At 50.2% G+C, this 16835-nt stretch overlaps 1 protein-coding gene across 1 annotated transcript; it reads left to right on the top strand.

Annotated features, from left to right (window-relative positions):
- Positions 1 to 1436: 1436 nt before the first annotated feature.
- LOC133356294 (forkhead box protein A1-A-like) lies at positions 1437 to 15655 on the top strand. The gene is made up of 2 exons (XM_061573731.1): positions 1437 to 1538; positions 14258 to 15655. Exons 1-2 carry the CDS (start codon positions 1449 to 1451, stop codon positions 15653 to 15655), a joined length of 1488 nt encoding a protein of 495 aa, XP_061429715.1. The 5' UTR covers positions 1437 to 1448.
- Positions 15656 to 16835: the final 1180 nt, after the last annotated feature.

Below are 16835 nucleotides of genomic sequence, written 5' to 3'. Positions count from 1 at the left end.
CACACAGAGGAGTTGACACAACTGACACACACACAGAGGAGTTGACACAACTGACACACACACACAGAGGAGTTGGCACAACTGACACACACACAGAGGAGTTGACACAACTGACACACACACAGAGGAGTTGACACAACTGACACACACACAGAGGAGTTGACACAACTGACACACACACACAGCGAAGTTGACACAACTGAAACACACACACAGAGGAGTTGACACAACTGACACACACACACAGAGGAGTTGACACAACTGACACACATACAGAGGAGTTGCAGCAACTGACACACACACAGAGAGGAGTTGACACAACTGACACACACACAGAGGAGTTGACACAACTGACACACACACAGAGGAGTTGACACAACTGACACACACACAGAGAGGAGTTGACACACCTGACACACACACACAGAGGAGTTGACACAACTGACACACACACAGAGGAGTTGACGCAACTGACACACACACACAGAGGAGTTGGCACAACTGACACACACACAGAGGAGTTGACACAACTGACACACACACAGAGGAGTTGATACAACTGACACACACACAGAGGAGTTGACACAACTGACACACACACACAGCGAAGTTGACACAACTGAAACACACACACACAGAGGAGTTGACACAACTGACACACACACACACAGAGGAGTTGACACAACTGACACACACACAGAGGAGTTGACACAACTGACACACCACACAGAGGAGTTGACACAACTAACACACACACAGAGGAGTTGACACAACTGACACACACACAGATAAGTTGCCTCAACTGACACACACACACAGAAGTTGACACAACTGACACACACACACAGAGGAGTTGCCTCAACTGACACACACACAGTTGAGTTGACACAACTGACACACACACACAGCGAAGTTGACACAACTGACACACACACACATGAGTTGCCACAACTGACACACACACAGAGGAGTTGACACAACTGAAACACACACACACAGAAGTTGACACATCTGACACACACACACAGATGAGTTGCCTAAACTGACACACACACACAGAGGAGTTGACACAACTGACACACACACAGAGAAGTTGACATAACTGACACACACACACAGAAGTTGACACAACTGTCACACACACACAGCGAAGTTGCCACAACTGACACACACACACACACAGCGAAGTTGACACAACTGACACACACACACACAGCGAAGTTGCCACAACTGACACACGCAACACAGAGGGGAGTTGACGCAACTGACACACACACACAGAGAAGTTGACTCAACTGACACACACACACACAGCGAAGTTTGCCTCAACTGACACCCACGCACACAGAGGGGAGTTGACGCAACTGCGCGTGACGCCCTCGCTGCGAGGCGCGTCTGTGCACGCGCACGCGCACAGACGCGCGCGTGCACGCGGCGAGCGAGCGGCGATGCTGCGCGTGTCCCCAGCGCACTCGTGCGTGAAGATGGAGGAGCAGGAGAGCGCCGAGTGGGGAGGATTTTACGCGAACCACGCGGAGGTGAGCGACACAGACGGGGGACACGAACGCAGGGAGACACAGGGAGACACGAACGCAGGGAGACACAGGGAGACGCACGCAGACACACGCAGACACAAACACGGCAGCATGAATACACAGACGGAGACATAAACGCAGACGCACACAGACAAACACGGCACTACATGCACAGACGGAGACACAGATACACAAACACAGGGACACAGAGACACAAACACGCAGGCACACGTACACAAACACGGCAGCATAAACACACAGACGGAGACACAAACGCACGATACACAAACACGCAGGCACGCGTACACAAACACGGCACCATAAATACACACACAGACACACTAACGCAGGCACACGTACACAAACACGGCAACATAAATACACAGACAGAGACACAAACGCACGAACACAGGAACACAAACACAGAAGCATAAATACACAGACGGAGACTCAGATACACGAACACAGAAACATGAACACACAAACACGGCAGCATAAATACACAATCATCTACACAACTGTGCGCAGACAAGCATACAAATCTATACACAAACCCATTCACGAACATGAAGACACAACCGCGCACAGACACATACACAAAGACATACACAAACATATAGAAGCCCACACGCAGACACATACACGCAACCGCATACAGACGCACATACACACGTACAAAGCTATACACAAACATATACGCATGCACACACAAACAGTACACACTAACACATATACGGTATACACACAAAGCAGACACACACTAAACGTTAACACTTAAACGTACACATAGACATACAAACAACCCCGTATAGACATTTACAGACTGTTGGGGCAAGCGCTGTTAGCGAGCACCTATGAAGGCCGGCACAGCGTACGATGGGGTTAGTGGCCAGCACCACGCCCGGCCGCCTTTGTCTCCCTCGGAGACGATGTTTACTACACACCGCACCAGGTACTCATTTGAGGCTGAGTTGACTTAGGGGAAGCTCAGGACCGGTTCAGATAATCGTCGCTGGTGTTGGCCGTGAGCGGGAATCGAACGCGGGTCGCCGGATTCCTAGCGCAGCGCGCTAACCGCTACACTACACACACGTGTTCACACCCACATACGTGTTCACACGCGTGTTCAGACATGCTTACTCACACGCGTTTTCACACACACACACATGTTTACACACACTCGTGTTCACAAACACACGCGTGTTCACACACACACATGTTTACACACACGCGTGCACACACACACGTGTTTACACGCACACACATTTTCACACACACACACGCGCGTGTTCACACACACATGTTTACACACACGCGTGTTCACACACATACGCGTGTTCACACACACACGTGTTTACACGCACACACATGTTCACACACACGCGCGTATTCACACACACACGTGTTTACACACGCGTGTTCACACGCATACACATGTTCACACACACGCACGCGTGTTCACACACCACGGAGGAGCACGATGACTGCAGGGTGATTTCAAATCCCCCCGCCAGCCTCTCTCCATCACCACTTAGCAAAATCCCTCATTCGACACAAACACTTCTCTGTATCATCTTGAAGAACACACTGGGGGTGGTGGCGGCGGTGGTGGGTGAGATGCGCCTTCATTGTCGATGCGTCTCACCGCGCCGATGATTCGCTTCGATCACAGAACTTTCGAGTGGCTTCGAGACATTTCGTTATACAGGGTGCTTCAAAAATATGTGAACACTTCAGAGAAATTTGCAACAGAAGATTCCAGGCAGGTGTTGACAACGACGGCGAACAAGTGGGAGACCCTTTGACTTGTTGAAGCTATTAACATTACACTTGTTATCATGTTACAGTGCATATTATCCTATTCTTTGGGTCTTTCGGTAACGGCACGTGCATCGGTTCAAATTGATAAAAAATAAAATTAACAAATCAGGCGGAGAGGTGACGACCGCTGGTGTTGCGATCGAAATGTTGCATTTTTTTGTTTATTTTTTTTTTTACTAATCGGGTTTTCCCCTTTTTTTTCTGGCAACAAAACTGACACCTTTTGCAAGGAATCATGTTTACATTAACCACAATACTTGCAGTCAAATGCAAACAAAAAGTATTGTGGTTAATGTAAACATGATTCCTTGCACAAGGTGTCAGTTTTGTTGCCAGAAAAATAAAGGGGAAACCCGATTAGTATATTTTGGTACTGGCAAAGGAGGTCCGATGATATATTTTATTTCTATTAATTTGAGCCTATCCACGTGACTTTACCGAAAGACCCAAATAATATGAATCCCTGCGGTCACGAAAGCTTTAAGCCAAGTCTATTTTCCGTTCCTTTTCCATTACAAACGATCTTCCCATATACGTGTCAAAAACAAAAAATAAGCACCATGCAGTATAACCATTGCAATGATAATGTCAACTTGTAACGCACCACCGCCGTAGACTATTCGCTCATTACCCTCGTAGAGAGCGAGAGAGAGAGACGGGGAGCTCACGACTCAGAGACGCTAGGAGGATGGAGGAACCACGGATAAGCAGGAAGGCAGCAACGTGGTCACGCCGTGGCTACGATCACCCAAGCGGCCATCTCCAGACGCCAGGGTGTTGTCGGCCCCAGAGAAAACCCACGCGTGGCGACAGAGGTGTACGATATCCCCGTGCAGATGGAACAGGTTGAGTCCACTGCTCTGTTTCGATTCAAAGCTTTCGTGACTGCAGGGATTCATCTTCTTGGTTCTTTCGGTAAAGTCACGTAGAATTGAAATAATAAAATAATAAAAATAAAACATAAAACACTGCTCTGCTTTACCGCATTCCACCTGGCGAGCCGGGGTACGGCTCCCATCTGTGCGGTGATCGACCAAACCTCGCTGCTGCCTCCTACGCATTGCAGGCCACGTGCCTAGCCACCACCGCCTTGCTTGACCATACTTCACCACGCTGGTCGGCGCGGGTTGATGAAGGGAAGGGGTGGGGGGGGAGTTGCCCACGACCGTTTAGATGTCGCTCGCCGCCGATGTTAGCCGTGGCCCGGACACGAACTTGGGTGACTGGGTTCGTGGGAGCAGTGCGCTAACCACTGCGCCACCGCTCCGCCGACACGTATGTGAACTTTACGACGCGTATATGTTGAACTCTCTTGACGAAGCAAACGCGGGAATGGGGGAGGGGTTCATCCAGAAGTAGATTTCCAAACGAGCTGCAGGTGATGGAAATTACGCATGCATCGATAATGTAGTGTTTTTTATTGGTTAAATCGCGTAAATATAAATGTGTCGTTAAACCCGCCACCACCCGACACATCCAATGAGTAAGGTGTTGGCACGTAAACAGAACGTGAGCAACTCGTTACTAGTACGGCAACACCGGTGTGTTGGAGAGCCAAGCCACACCATTTACAATCCGAGCACGACGTTTCGCCAGTAATTACAACCGGCATCATCAGGCGGGCAGACAGATTCTACATGCTTCCGCGCATGCAGAACTTCTTTCGCACCGTACGTAGGCCAATCGTTGCCAATGGCGTTGCGCGATGTCTACGCCGTTGCATCGCGTCTACCGCGCTCTCGAGAGCTGTCACGAAAACAGAACGAGAGCGGTGTCCTCGGCGTGGCGAGACGCTTCGGGGATGTAAGACGCACACCCAGCAGCGTTTCCTTTCAAACACGGAGACGTGAAAGGCTGCGTTCTTATAATGCGAACGAAACGCTGCAGAGGCCTATAGCGTTAATTACTCATCGGAATTTAACCAACGTATAATCACCGTCATCATCATCATCATCACCGCCTTGGTTATTATCTCCGCCGATTAGCACGGTTGGCTACGTACGGTTGCGAACGAAGTTCAACGTACACACATCGTCATCGCGACATTCAATGAAGGCCTCCTGTGTTCGTTGCACCTTTCTAAGGCGACGGAGTCGCGTGAACGATGACATACGGAGACGCACCTCCGATTAGCGCGGTTGGCTACGTACGGTGCGAAAGAAATTCGACGTGGAGTGATGCCGTGCCAGCCGCAACCTACGGCAAGGCTGAGTGACGATAATGAATTTTGCGAGATGAGTCACAGGTTTGTGTGACTTAAGTTTGCCGTGGGATTGACCGCGTGTCGTGCGAACGGAAAGCAATGCAAGGCGTAGCAACGTGGGTGGAAGAAGAAGGTCCATTTCAAAAAGGTCGGCGATGTTCGATAATTTTTCGTTTTATTACTCAACGGCTGTTAACCTTGGGGTGCGAGATGCCCTTTCTGATGGGGGGGTAGCGAGACATGTCCAGATTTTTTTTTTAAATAAGAAAAATCAGCAACAACACAAATGAAAAATGCGGGCACGTTACGTAACAACTTTGTTTCATCAGACCCCGTGTGTTTATTAACATTATACATATTTCGTGTTTTTTTTTAAAGGTTAAGAACCCACAGTGTTGTTGACGAGTGTGTTGTGTTGTTGCCATTAATTGCGCACCACTACCAACGCAGTGGTTGCAGCACCACCAACCACTTTGTTTATCATGTTCAGTGCTGCTCGCTAACAGTACTAGCCCCAACAATCTAGAATGGTCATACGGGGTGGCGGCTGTGGGGGGGGGAGGTTTACATAATTAGTTATTTCTATATATGTACATATTTGCGATGCGTGAATAATTGAAATAGCATAACAAGCAATGCGCTTACAAATGCGAGATCGCGTTCATCGAGATCAGGGGTCGTCGGCAAAAAATCTTCGCCTCCAGCGGCTCACGCGGTGCCACGAAAAGGAGCTGTTGCTGCTTCGTCGTCGTCACAGTTATTTATTAAGGAACCACTGTCTCCTAATCACATTCCATTGCGGCTCTTGAAATATTAGAGGTTTTTTTTCTTCCGTGTAACCGATTTTTTTTTTTTCAGATTCCATTGCGGCTTTTTAAATATTTAGAGGTTTTTTTTCGTGTGTACCGAAATATTTTATTTTATTTTTTTACCTTCTTGTTATTTTGGTTTTCCGACCCCCGCTGCCATAGATACAGATCATGCAGTGGGCGCTTTGCCAGTCGGCAATTGATGGTGTCGATTGCGCGAGTCTGACTATGAGATTCACAGCAGAGGTCGCAAACGGGTTTTGATTCCTTACCCGTACCCGTACCCGACCGCACAAGGGTCGCAATCGGGTACCCGTACCCTACCCGATACCCGACTACCTGTACCCGGCCGGGTATCGGGGAGGGTACGGGTACCCGATTGCGACCTCTGGGATGAAGCCACGTTGCAGGCACGGGTGGGTTGATTCTAGGAACTTGAATTGTGAGAAGAGACAAGACGTTGGAAATGAGTGACAAACGGTTACTCACCAGTGACTCACGGCCTACCCGTACCCGTACCCGGCTGGGTATGGGTAGCCGGGTATCGGGTAGGGTACGGGTATCGGGTACCCGCTTGTGACCTCTGATTCATAGTGGCCAATCCAACGCTTCACGTTTCATTCGCTCGCATTTATTCACTTATCCCGAAAGAATTCATGGTGCAGCATCATCATAATTACCAGCATCATCATCATAATCACCATCATCATCATCATTTCAATCACTGGTTCAGACATTACTCGTTACTACCACTGCAGCTACGGACGTTGCTGCTAATCGAACTCAGGCAGTCAGGTTCTTAGTCGTTTAGTATATATGTGTGTGTGCGCGTGTGTCAGTGGACACATCGGGACACCCATCCAAGCGAAATATTTTGAATTGAATGAGAAAAAAGAAGATTGCGGCGCGCTAACCGTTGCACCACCGCTCCCCATCGGTGGGATACAAATCACTTATCTATATTTACTTAATTGTAAGCTTTCGTGACTGCAGGAATCCATACTCTTTGTTTATTTCGGTGAAGTCACGTAAGTATAAAATAACATAAATCACGACGTTTCGGGCGCAACACAAGCGTCAATCATCAGACTTTACCGAAAGAACCAGAATATATTGACTTATTTTATATACTCAATTGTGTGGGTCTCGCTTTAGCACGACCAAACTGTGCGTTTGAAGAAGGACCATGAGCCGAAACGTTCCCTAATATATCTAATTTCCCTTTTGTTGAAGCACAGATGTTTAATAAAAGGACATTATTCACAGTTTTGCATATATATATTCTTGCAAGAGGGTAATTTTATAACGAAAAAAGATGACAACACAGTCATTAAAAACCCTGCCCTAACAGCATAACAAATATATTACAGGCGACGTTTCAGGCAATGACCATTTTTGTTATATATTGTCTAAATGGTATTTCCCTTTGATGGGGCACACCCAAAAAGTTAATGCGCCCCTTTTTGTTGTTTCATGCAAATGTGAGATTTTCGTTCGATACAACGGCAAATATTCCCGCAGCAAACAATGTTTGCCGCATTTACGTTATCGTTGAAGCAGAACTAAATATTCAACACACGGTAGGAGTAGTAGTAGTAGTTTGTTTGTCTAAAATAATTGTGAAAATTCGCAATAAGCATTTCTTTGAGTCAGACCACTCAGTAACGACTGTTATTGTCAACCCGTTTCGTCGTGTCCTGAAGATGCTTGACGCAGCTGCATATGTCACGTATCTTACCCGCACCAGCGATTAGCACGGTTGGCTACGTACGGTGCGAAAAAAGTTCAACATACATATATATACACATCCATACGTGTCTTGCACTGCCACTCGATTTGGTTGTGAGAATGGATCCTTTAACTCACTCACCAGCTCACTCGCTCACTCAGCAGCTCGCTCACCAGCTCACTCGCTCGCTTACCAGCTCACTGTCTCACTCACCAGCTCACTCGCTCACTCACTCGCTCACTCACCAGCTCCCTTGCTCACTCAGCAGCTCGCTCACCAGCTCACTCACCAGCTCACTCACCAACTCACTCACTCACCAGCTCACTCACCAGCCCACTTGCTCACTCACCAGGTCGCTCACTCGCTCACTCGCTCGCTCACCAGCTCACTCACCAGCTCACTTGCTCATTCACCAGCTTACTCGCTCGCTCACCAGCTCACTCACCTGCTCACTCACCAGCTCACTCCGCAGCTCACTCGCTCATTCACCAGCTCACTCACCAGCTCACTCCGCAGCTCACTCGCTCATTCACCAGCTCACTCACCAGCTCACTCCGCAGCTCACTCGCTCACTCACCAGCTAACTCACCAGCTCACTCCGCAGCTCACTCGCTCATTCACCAGCTCACTCACCAGCTCACTCGCTCGCTCACCAGCTCGCTCACCAGCTCACGCACCAGCTCACTCGCTCGCTCACCAGCTCACTCACCAGCTCACTCGCTCGCTCAACAGCTCACTCACCAGCTCACTCGCGCGCTCACCAGCTCACTCCGCAGCTCATTCGCTCATTCACCAGCTCACTCGCTCACTCACCAGCTCACTCAGCAGCTCACCCGCTCGCTCACTAGCTCACTCACCAGATCACTCGCTGGCTCACCAGCTCACTCACTCATTTACCAGCTCACTCGCTCGCTCACCAGCTCACTCACTCACCAGCTCATTCACCAGCCCATTCGCTAACTCCGCAGCTCACTCACTCACTCAGCAGCTCACTCGCTCACTCACCAGCTCACTCACTCACTCTCTCACCAGCTCACTCGCTCGCTCACCAGCTCACTCGCTCACTCACCAGCTCACTCACCAGCTCACTCACCAGCTCACCAACTCACCCGCTCACTCACCAACTCACTCGCTCACTTACTCGCTCACTCAACAACTCGCTTGCTCACTCACCAGCTCACTCGCTCACTCAGCAGCTCACTCACCGGCTCACTCGCTCACTCACTTGCTCACTCACCAGCTCACCCGCTCACTCACCAGCTCACTTGCTCACTCACCCGCTCACTCACCAGCTCACTCAGCAGCTCACTCGCTCACTCACCAGCTCACTCACTCGCTCACTCACCAGCTCACCCGCTCACTCACCAGCTCACTTGCTCACTCACTCGCTCACTCACCAGCTCACTCACCAGCTCACTCGCTCACTCACCAGCTCACTCGCTCGCTCACTAGCTCACTCACCAGCTCACTCGCTCACTCACCAGCTCACTCGCTCACTCACCAGCTGACTCACCAGCTCACTCGCTCGCTCACCAGCTCACTTGCTTGCTCACCAGCTCACTCACCAGCTCACTCGCTCACTCACCAGCTCACTCGCTCACTCACCAGCTGACTCACCAGCTCACTCGCTCACTCACCAGCTGACTCACAAGCTCACTCGCTCACTCACCAGCTCACTCGCTTGCTCACCAGCTCACTCACCAGCTCACTCGCTCACTCACCAGCTCACTCGCTCACTCACCAGCTGATTCACCAGCTCACTCGCTCACTCACCAGCTCACTCGCTCACTCACCAGCTCACTCACCAGCTCACTCGCTCACTCACCAGCTCACTCGCTCACTCACCAGCTGATTCACCAGCTCACTCGCTCACTCACCAGCTCACTCGCTCACTCACCAGCTCACTCACCAGCTCACCCCGCAGCTCACTCGCTCACCGGTGAGTTAGCTGAACAAATGCAACAACGGCCACTTCGTCAATCCCGTGCTTCTCACGTGGACATTTTCATTCGTTTGGCTTGGTCGGGTGGCGGAGGGTCCCACGACACTAATTATAGCCAGATCGTTACGTTGGCTTCACCCCAAAAATAATTTACGCGTTATAAAATGGCATTATTCATATTATTACGAAGGGTCAGATCGCGTAAATATGAATGCGTCGTTAAAGCCGTAAACCACACGACACAACCGATTCGTAAGGGATGTGCCACGTGAACAAAACGCACCAATTCGTTACTGCTGCAGTCCACCGGTGTGTTGGAGAGTAAACCCACAACATTCACTATCTGAGTACCACGTGTCTCGGCTATGACATCCAGCATCATCGGGCGATATTTATCCGGAATTGCAGTATTATGATTATACGTCAGTTATATTACTAACGCTCCTTACACATTACATTGATAATAATTGTTTTATTCATGGACAGCGTGATAATGAATACCACTTGCAAGGTTTACAGTTTATTACCTGACATTACTCGCCACCCATCCTCATAGACATACAAAATAAAGATCGCCCAATGTAGCCTCACAGGATAAAGTGATGTTAATGAAAACGGACACACACATATATATACAGTCTGTACATTGCATTGACATGCCCGGAAACTCACGTATACCTACAAAGACAAAGATCCCCAGTATAGCCTTAACAGACTGTTGGTGTAAGTGCTGTTAACGAGCACCTACGAATAACGGCACGGCTCACAAGAGATTGGTTGGCCAACACCACGCCCAGCCGCCTTTGTCTCCCTAGCGGCGATGTTTACACACGGCACAATTTACTCATTTGAGTCTGAGTCGACCTAGGCGAGGCCCAGGACCGGTTGAGATAATCGTGTTTGGTCTCGGCCTTGAGCCGGAATCGAACTCGGTTCACCGAGTTCGTAGAGTGCTAACCACAACACTACCGCTACACGACACATTTGAGACATGAAGATAAAGATAAAGATCCCCCGTATAGCCTTAACAGACTGTAGGGGCAAGTGCTGTTAGCGAGCACCTATGAAGGCCGGAACGGTACACGAGGGGGTGGGTGGCCAGCACCACGCCCGACCGCCTTTGTCTCCCCAGTGGCGATGTTTACACACCACAGCAGGTACTAATTTAAGACTGAGTCGACCTAGGGGAGGCCCAGGACCGGTTCAGATAATCGTCACTGGTGTTAGCCGTGAGCGGGAATCGAACCCGGGTCGCCAGGTTCATAGCGCAGCGCGCTAACCGCTACACTACCGCTCCCCATTAAAATTTGAGACATACCTATATACACACACACACTCATGTATACTCAGATAACCAACTCATATTCACACGTATACATTTTGCCTCACGTTAATTGTTATGGAATGCCTATGTGGAGGATTTTAAGACTTTTATTCTCAAGACGATTCGTCACATGTTGTGAAGTTAGATCAATCAGCTCACGCCTCGCTTGCTTGGGTAATTGCGTTAAAATGTAACACTGAGAACACACGGGGGTATCATTGAACTGTTGATTATTTGCGGACTAGTTCGCTAACTTAGGCGGAAGCTTCATAAAAAAAACAATTCCGATGATAATCATTATTCATACTCATGATGTTAACCAGCCGAGAGCGGTGGCGCAGTGGTTAGCACACTGCGCTATCAACGTGCCCGACCTTAAGGTTCATTCCCGACCACGGCTAACATCAGCGGCGAGTAGAGCAACCCGAGTCCTCTACCATTCACCATCCCGCGACGATCAGCGGTGGTGAAGCATGGTCACGCAACACGGATGAAGAAGGTTGATCCAGCAGTGGATTGAGACTGTCTGCGGATGATTTTTTGTTACCAGCAGCAGAGAGGCCGCTGTTGCTCTGCAAGGGAAAATGAGAAGAAAGCCGTCAAATAATCCGCATTTTTGCGACAAAAAATGACTAAATGCTAAGATGTATGTATGTTGAATTTCTTTTGCACCGTACGTAGCCAACCGTGCTAATTGGAGGTGCGCGGGGGAAGGACAAGAAACTAAAATAAGTTCTAAAGAAATGAGATTTCAACGTAGATGATTTTAAAGTGTCTAGTTTCCGGTAGCTTCCTTATATGGGAAGGAAGAACGTTCCAGACAGCCATAGAAGCAGCCCATCTGAAAGCGCGCGATGCAGCAGTGACCGTTTTTGTGGTGGATTGTGATTTTATTTTACTTTTAAAGAAGATTCTGGCGAAATAATTGCGTTAATCGGAGCAATTTTCAACGAGCCGTGGTCAGTCTTCTGTATTCATGACTCCCACTTCTTGGTGTCGCTAGCTATAATTACGCTGGTCTACAGCCACAAAGCTTCCGAAATAAAAATGTAGTCCAACTTTACTAATTCTGGGTCACTGAGAATGAAAATGACGCTAAAATGTGTTGATTGGCTCTAGTTTTCAAGATATGCTGCTGTGTCAGTATATACAACCCTTGACTTGGGAATGGCGGAGGATAAGCGAGTTATAAATGAAAGGGCTCTCAATTTAAATCAGAAATTACTAAAACACATCTTTGACTGGATCTATGAATAAATCTATGACTGGGTTTGGACAGTACTTGATTTTCAAAGAAAACAATGGCAGACATGAAATACCAATAACACTGGTCAACACACTTTTTTTGGCATAAGGTATTCCAATGATTATAAGGTAATTTTGGGGTGCTGATTCCAAATCTGGCATCCGTTTTTGTCTATCACATCAGGTTTTTGAGATATCAAACATTGCATTTTCAATAAAAACTGCAGAATAAAAATATTAAATAAATGTGGATATCTACATAAAATTATATTATAAAAACACTATCCTAAAAATACAGCACCAAATTTTAACACTAAAGCAATCACTGACTCGCAACAACTTGCACTCATAAGTGACAGAGTTAATTTCGGGTAAAATCAATGAAAATGGGGTATGCCGATAGCATAAAATGAGATGTGATAGAGCAAATTTGAGATCAGATTTGTAATCAGCACCCTGAAATTAGTCTAAACCAGCTGCAAAAGTCGAGGTCAGAAAAAAATGCTTTTTTTGTTGTTGACCAGTGTAGTTATTATTGGTATTTCATGTCTTGCCGAACGTATTTTTTCGCCGTTTCAGTTCAACCCATGTCCGTTTGTTACAGAGGAAATCGCGGTGTAGTCAGTAACCCAGCTAGATTCAGGGGAAACAGCCCGCAACAGCCACTAACCGCAGAGTCATTGTTGGTGTGGAGAAGTGCCGGCCAGCAGCCAGCCAGAAAACTCGAGGCATGGATTGTTTTGTTTAAAGTAGTATGATTGGGGACGCCGCGTTGGCGAGATGTTAACTACCTCGCCTGGTGTACAGGAGGTCGTGGGTTCGTTCCCGACCCTGATGCCTGCTGTACATTTTGAGTTTGCATGGTGGCGAGATGTTAACTACCTCGCCTGGTATACAGGAGGTCGTGGAGTCGAACCCGACCCTGATGCCTGCTGTACATTTGGAGTTTTCATGGTGGCGAGATGTTAACTACCTTGCGTGGTATACAGGAGGTCGTGGGTTCGATCTCGACCCTGATGCCTGCTGTACATTTGGAGTTTGCATGGTGGCGAGATGTTAACTACCTCGCCTGGTGTGCAGGAAGTCGTGGGTTCGATCCCGACCCTGATGCCTGCTGTGCATTTGGAGTTTGCGTGTCTCTCTCCCCGTGGTCGCGTGGATTTTTCTCCACTTCCTCCGCTACCCCATTCCCCCTCCACATTGAAAAATCACAATGCGTTTCAACTATCTGGCCGCTTTAAAATTCTACGCGACGAGAAGCCACTTTGCTGAGCTCTCATTTGTGATGAGCCTGGGTGTCTTCTGCAAAAGAGCTACGTAGCTCAGTGGGACCTTACCTTGTTAAAACAAACTATTATTTACTCTTTTTATTTTTCGATTTAAAGCTTTCGTGACTGCAGGGATTCATCTTCTTGGTTCTTTCGGAAAAGTCATGTAGAATGGAAAAAAATAATTAATACAAAAAAAACGTAATTAAATAATTCTCACGACGTTTCGGGCACAACGGCTGCTTGCGTTGTGGCCGAAACGTCGTGAGAATTATTTGATTATGTTTTTTATTATTTTTTTTATTTTTTATTTTATTTTGTTATTACCATTCTACGTATTATTTACTCGTTTTCATTTAACAGTTTCAACGTGTCTCGCAGGCCTACCCAACCATCGGAAGCATGGGGGCCATGACGTCCTTCAACTCCTACATGGCCATGAACACCGCCGCCGGACTGGTCACCCCTCCGCCCTGCTACGGCGGGGGTGCAGCCGGAGTCTCCCACGGGGGCACCTTCACGACGGGCGGCCCCCCGCAGAGTCTCAGAAGCCCCAGCCCCCTCGGCTCGGGGGTGCAGGGCTCTCCTCCCGGCGGCTCGCTCGGAGGGCTGCAGGCCGGCCACTACTCGGCCATCAAGAACGGGGGGCCCTACGGCCTTCACAGCGGTGGCCTCGGTGGCCTCGGCGGCGGAGGCGGCACTCTGGGAATTCGGACCTCGCGCGAATCTAAGCCGCCTTACAGGAGCAGCTACGCGCACGCAAAGCCGCCGTACTCGTACATCTCGCTCATCACCATGGCCATCCAGCAGTCGAGCGGCAAGATGCTGACGCTGTGCGAAATCTACCAGTGGATCACCGACCTGTTCCCCTTCTACCGGCAGAACCAGCAGCGCTGGCAGAACTCCATCCGCCACTCGCTCTCGTTCAACGACTGCTTCATCAAGGTGCCGCGCTCGCCCGACAAGCCGGGCAAGGGCTCCTTCTGGGCCCTCCACCCGGACTCGGGCAACATGTTCGAGAACGGCTGCTACCTGCGGCGGCAGAAGAGGTTCAAGTGTCACAAGAAGGCCCCGGGCAACGGTCTCGCCGGGGCTGCGGCCGCGACGAAGGGCGAGAGGCGGCAGCACGCGGCGAGGGATGAGCACAGGGAGCGGGAGGGGGAGGAGGGGGAGGAGCGGGAGGAGGAGGAAGGCGCCGTGGCCGTGACCGTGGCGAGGCGCGCGGACGTCAAAGGATCGACGCAATCGTCGTCGTCGTCATCGTCTGCGTCGGCGACTTACCGCAACGCGCCTGCTTTGTCGGAACAGCAGCTGTGCATGAATGGAGGCGACAGGTCCAATCATCATCACCACCAGCAGTTGCAGCAGCAGCAGCAGGATGCAGCACATCACGGCCATCACAACCACCACGGTCACCACCACAACCACAATCACCACCATCACCACAACCATCATCACCACGCCCTGCAAAACCAAGACGCGCTCAAAATCGACCCGCGCTGCAACTTCACCCACCCATTCTCCATCCACAGCCTCATGTCTGCGGCTGAGCAGCAGCAGCATCATCATCATCAGCAGCATCATCATCAGCAGCAACAGCACCATCATCATGAGCACATTGACAACCCTCGCTACTCGGCGTTCGGAGCCCTGGCCGCGTGCAGCTCTGTCGAGGCGACTCACGCAAAGGATCCCGTCTCGCCGCTCAGCGCCAACGAAGCCACCTACTACTGCTCGCAGGGCCTCTATCAGCGAGCCACCATCCTACACTCGTCATAACGACACACTACAACCCCTCCTCCTCTCCACCCCTGCCGCTGTCACCCCATCGCCCACCCCCCCTCTCAGCTGCCTAAGCAGTGGAAACTCAATCACGGGGGGGGGGGGGGTGATGATCATTGCATTCAGATCGGGCCGCAGAGTTGGTCACCTGGCTGGGTAGGTGGCGGTGCTGCCGGAGACGGGAGCCTCCGTCACTCGAGGCAGCTGCAACTGAAGAGCCCCCCACACCCAACCTCCCCCCCCCCACCAGCAGCGAGTGCGCGAGTTTGTCGCCCTGCTGCTTGCGAGTCGGCCGGACGCACGTGGCGCACGTGACGGGAGAGTTGTCTCGGAGTCTACCCGCGCGACGTTTCACGCCGACGCGATGTGACGGGACGGTCGCCTTCAGAGGCGTGCGGGCGTTGACTCAATTTGATGTCTCCGGGTGGACGTGGAGACGAGGGCGAGAGCGAGGGGGGGGGGGTTTGATCAACTTGCAGCGTCGTTTCAACTGCGGCACCCGGAGATGGATCGCGAACCGACGACTTCTGGATGGCCAGTGCGGTGTGCTGACCATTGCAGCAGCAGCAGCATCAGGCAGCGCTTGACTGATGACCCTAGCAAGGCCGGACCACACACTCCTCGTCATCTTTGTCGTCGTCGTTGTTACGTTGTTTTGTCTCTCCACGTGGGTCCACTTCCTACGGCTGTTAAACACTCACGAGTGGTGATTCGGGGATTACACCCCCTCCCCCTCGACCCCCCCGAACCCTCCCGACACCCCCCCCCCCTCGTTTTGGGTGGTCATCCTTCGTTGCTCACTTTGGGAACAAATCGCCCTCCCAAGATCCCTGTAAGTGGCAGCACCATTTGCTCAAAACGAACACGGACACACACACACGCACACGAGACGGTGATTATACAGATCAATAACACCACGATCGGATCATGGACAGAGCCGTCAATGCCCACCACCATCGCCACTATCATCATCATCATCATCACCACCTCGCCAGAGATGTCCACCATCCACCAGATCCCTCAACTGCTGCTCAGTGGAGACACAACGAAGCGTCTCACACCATCGTCTGATCCGTGAATATTTTCTTCCACTTGGACATCCGACTCGTGCAGAGACCACTCCAATGTTACGTTGTCGATACCCATTCCTCAACGCATACACCGTGTTTATTTGTAT

Source organism: Lethenteron reissneri, chromosome 53 (genome assembly GCF_015708825.2).
Source record: "Lethenteron reissneri isolate LAM-NWPU_2019-01 chromosome 53, ASM1570882v1, whole genome shotgun sequence".
Lineage (NCBI taxonomy): Eukaryota > Metazoa > Chordata > Hyperoartia > Petromyzontiformes > Petromyzontidae > Lethenteron > Lethenteron reissneri.
Note: the sequence above shows the minus strand (reverse complement) of the source record. Positions and strands in the feature narration are given on the sequence as shown.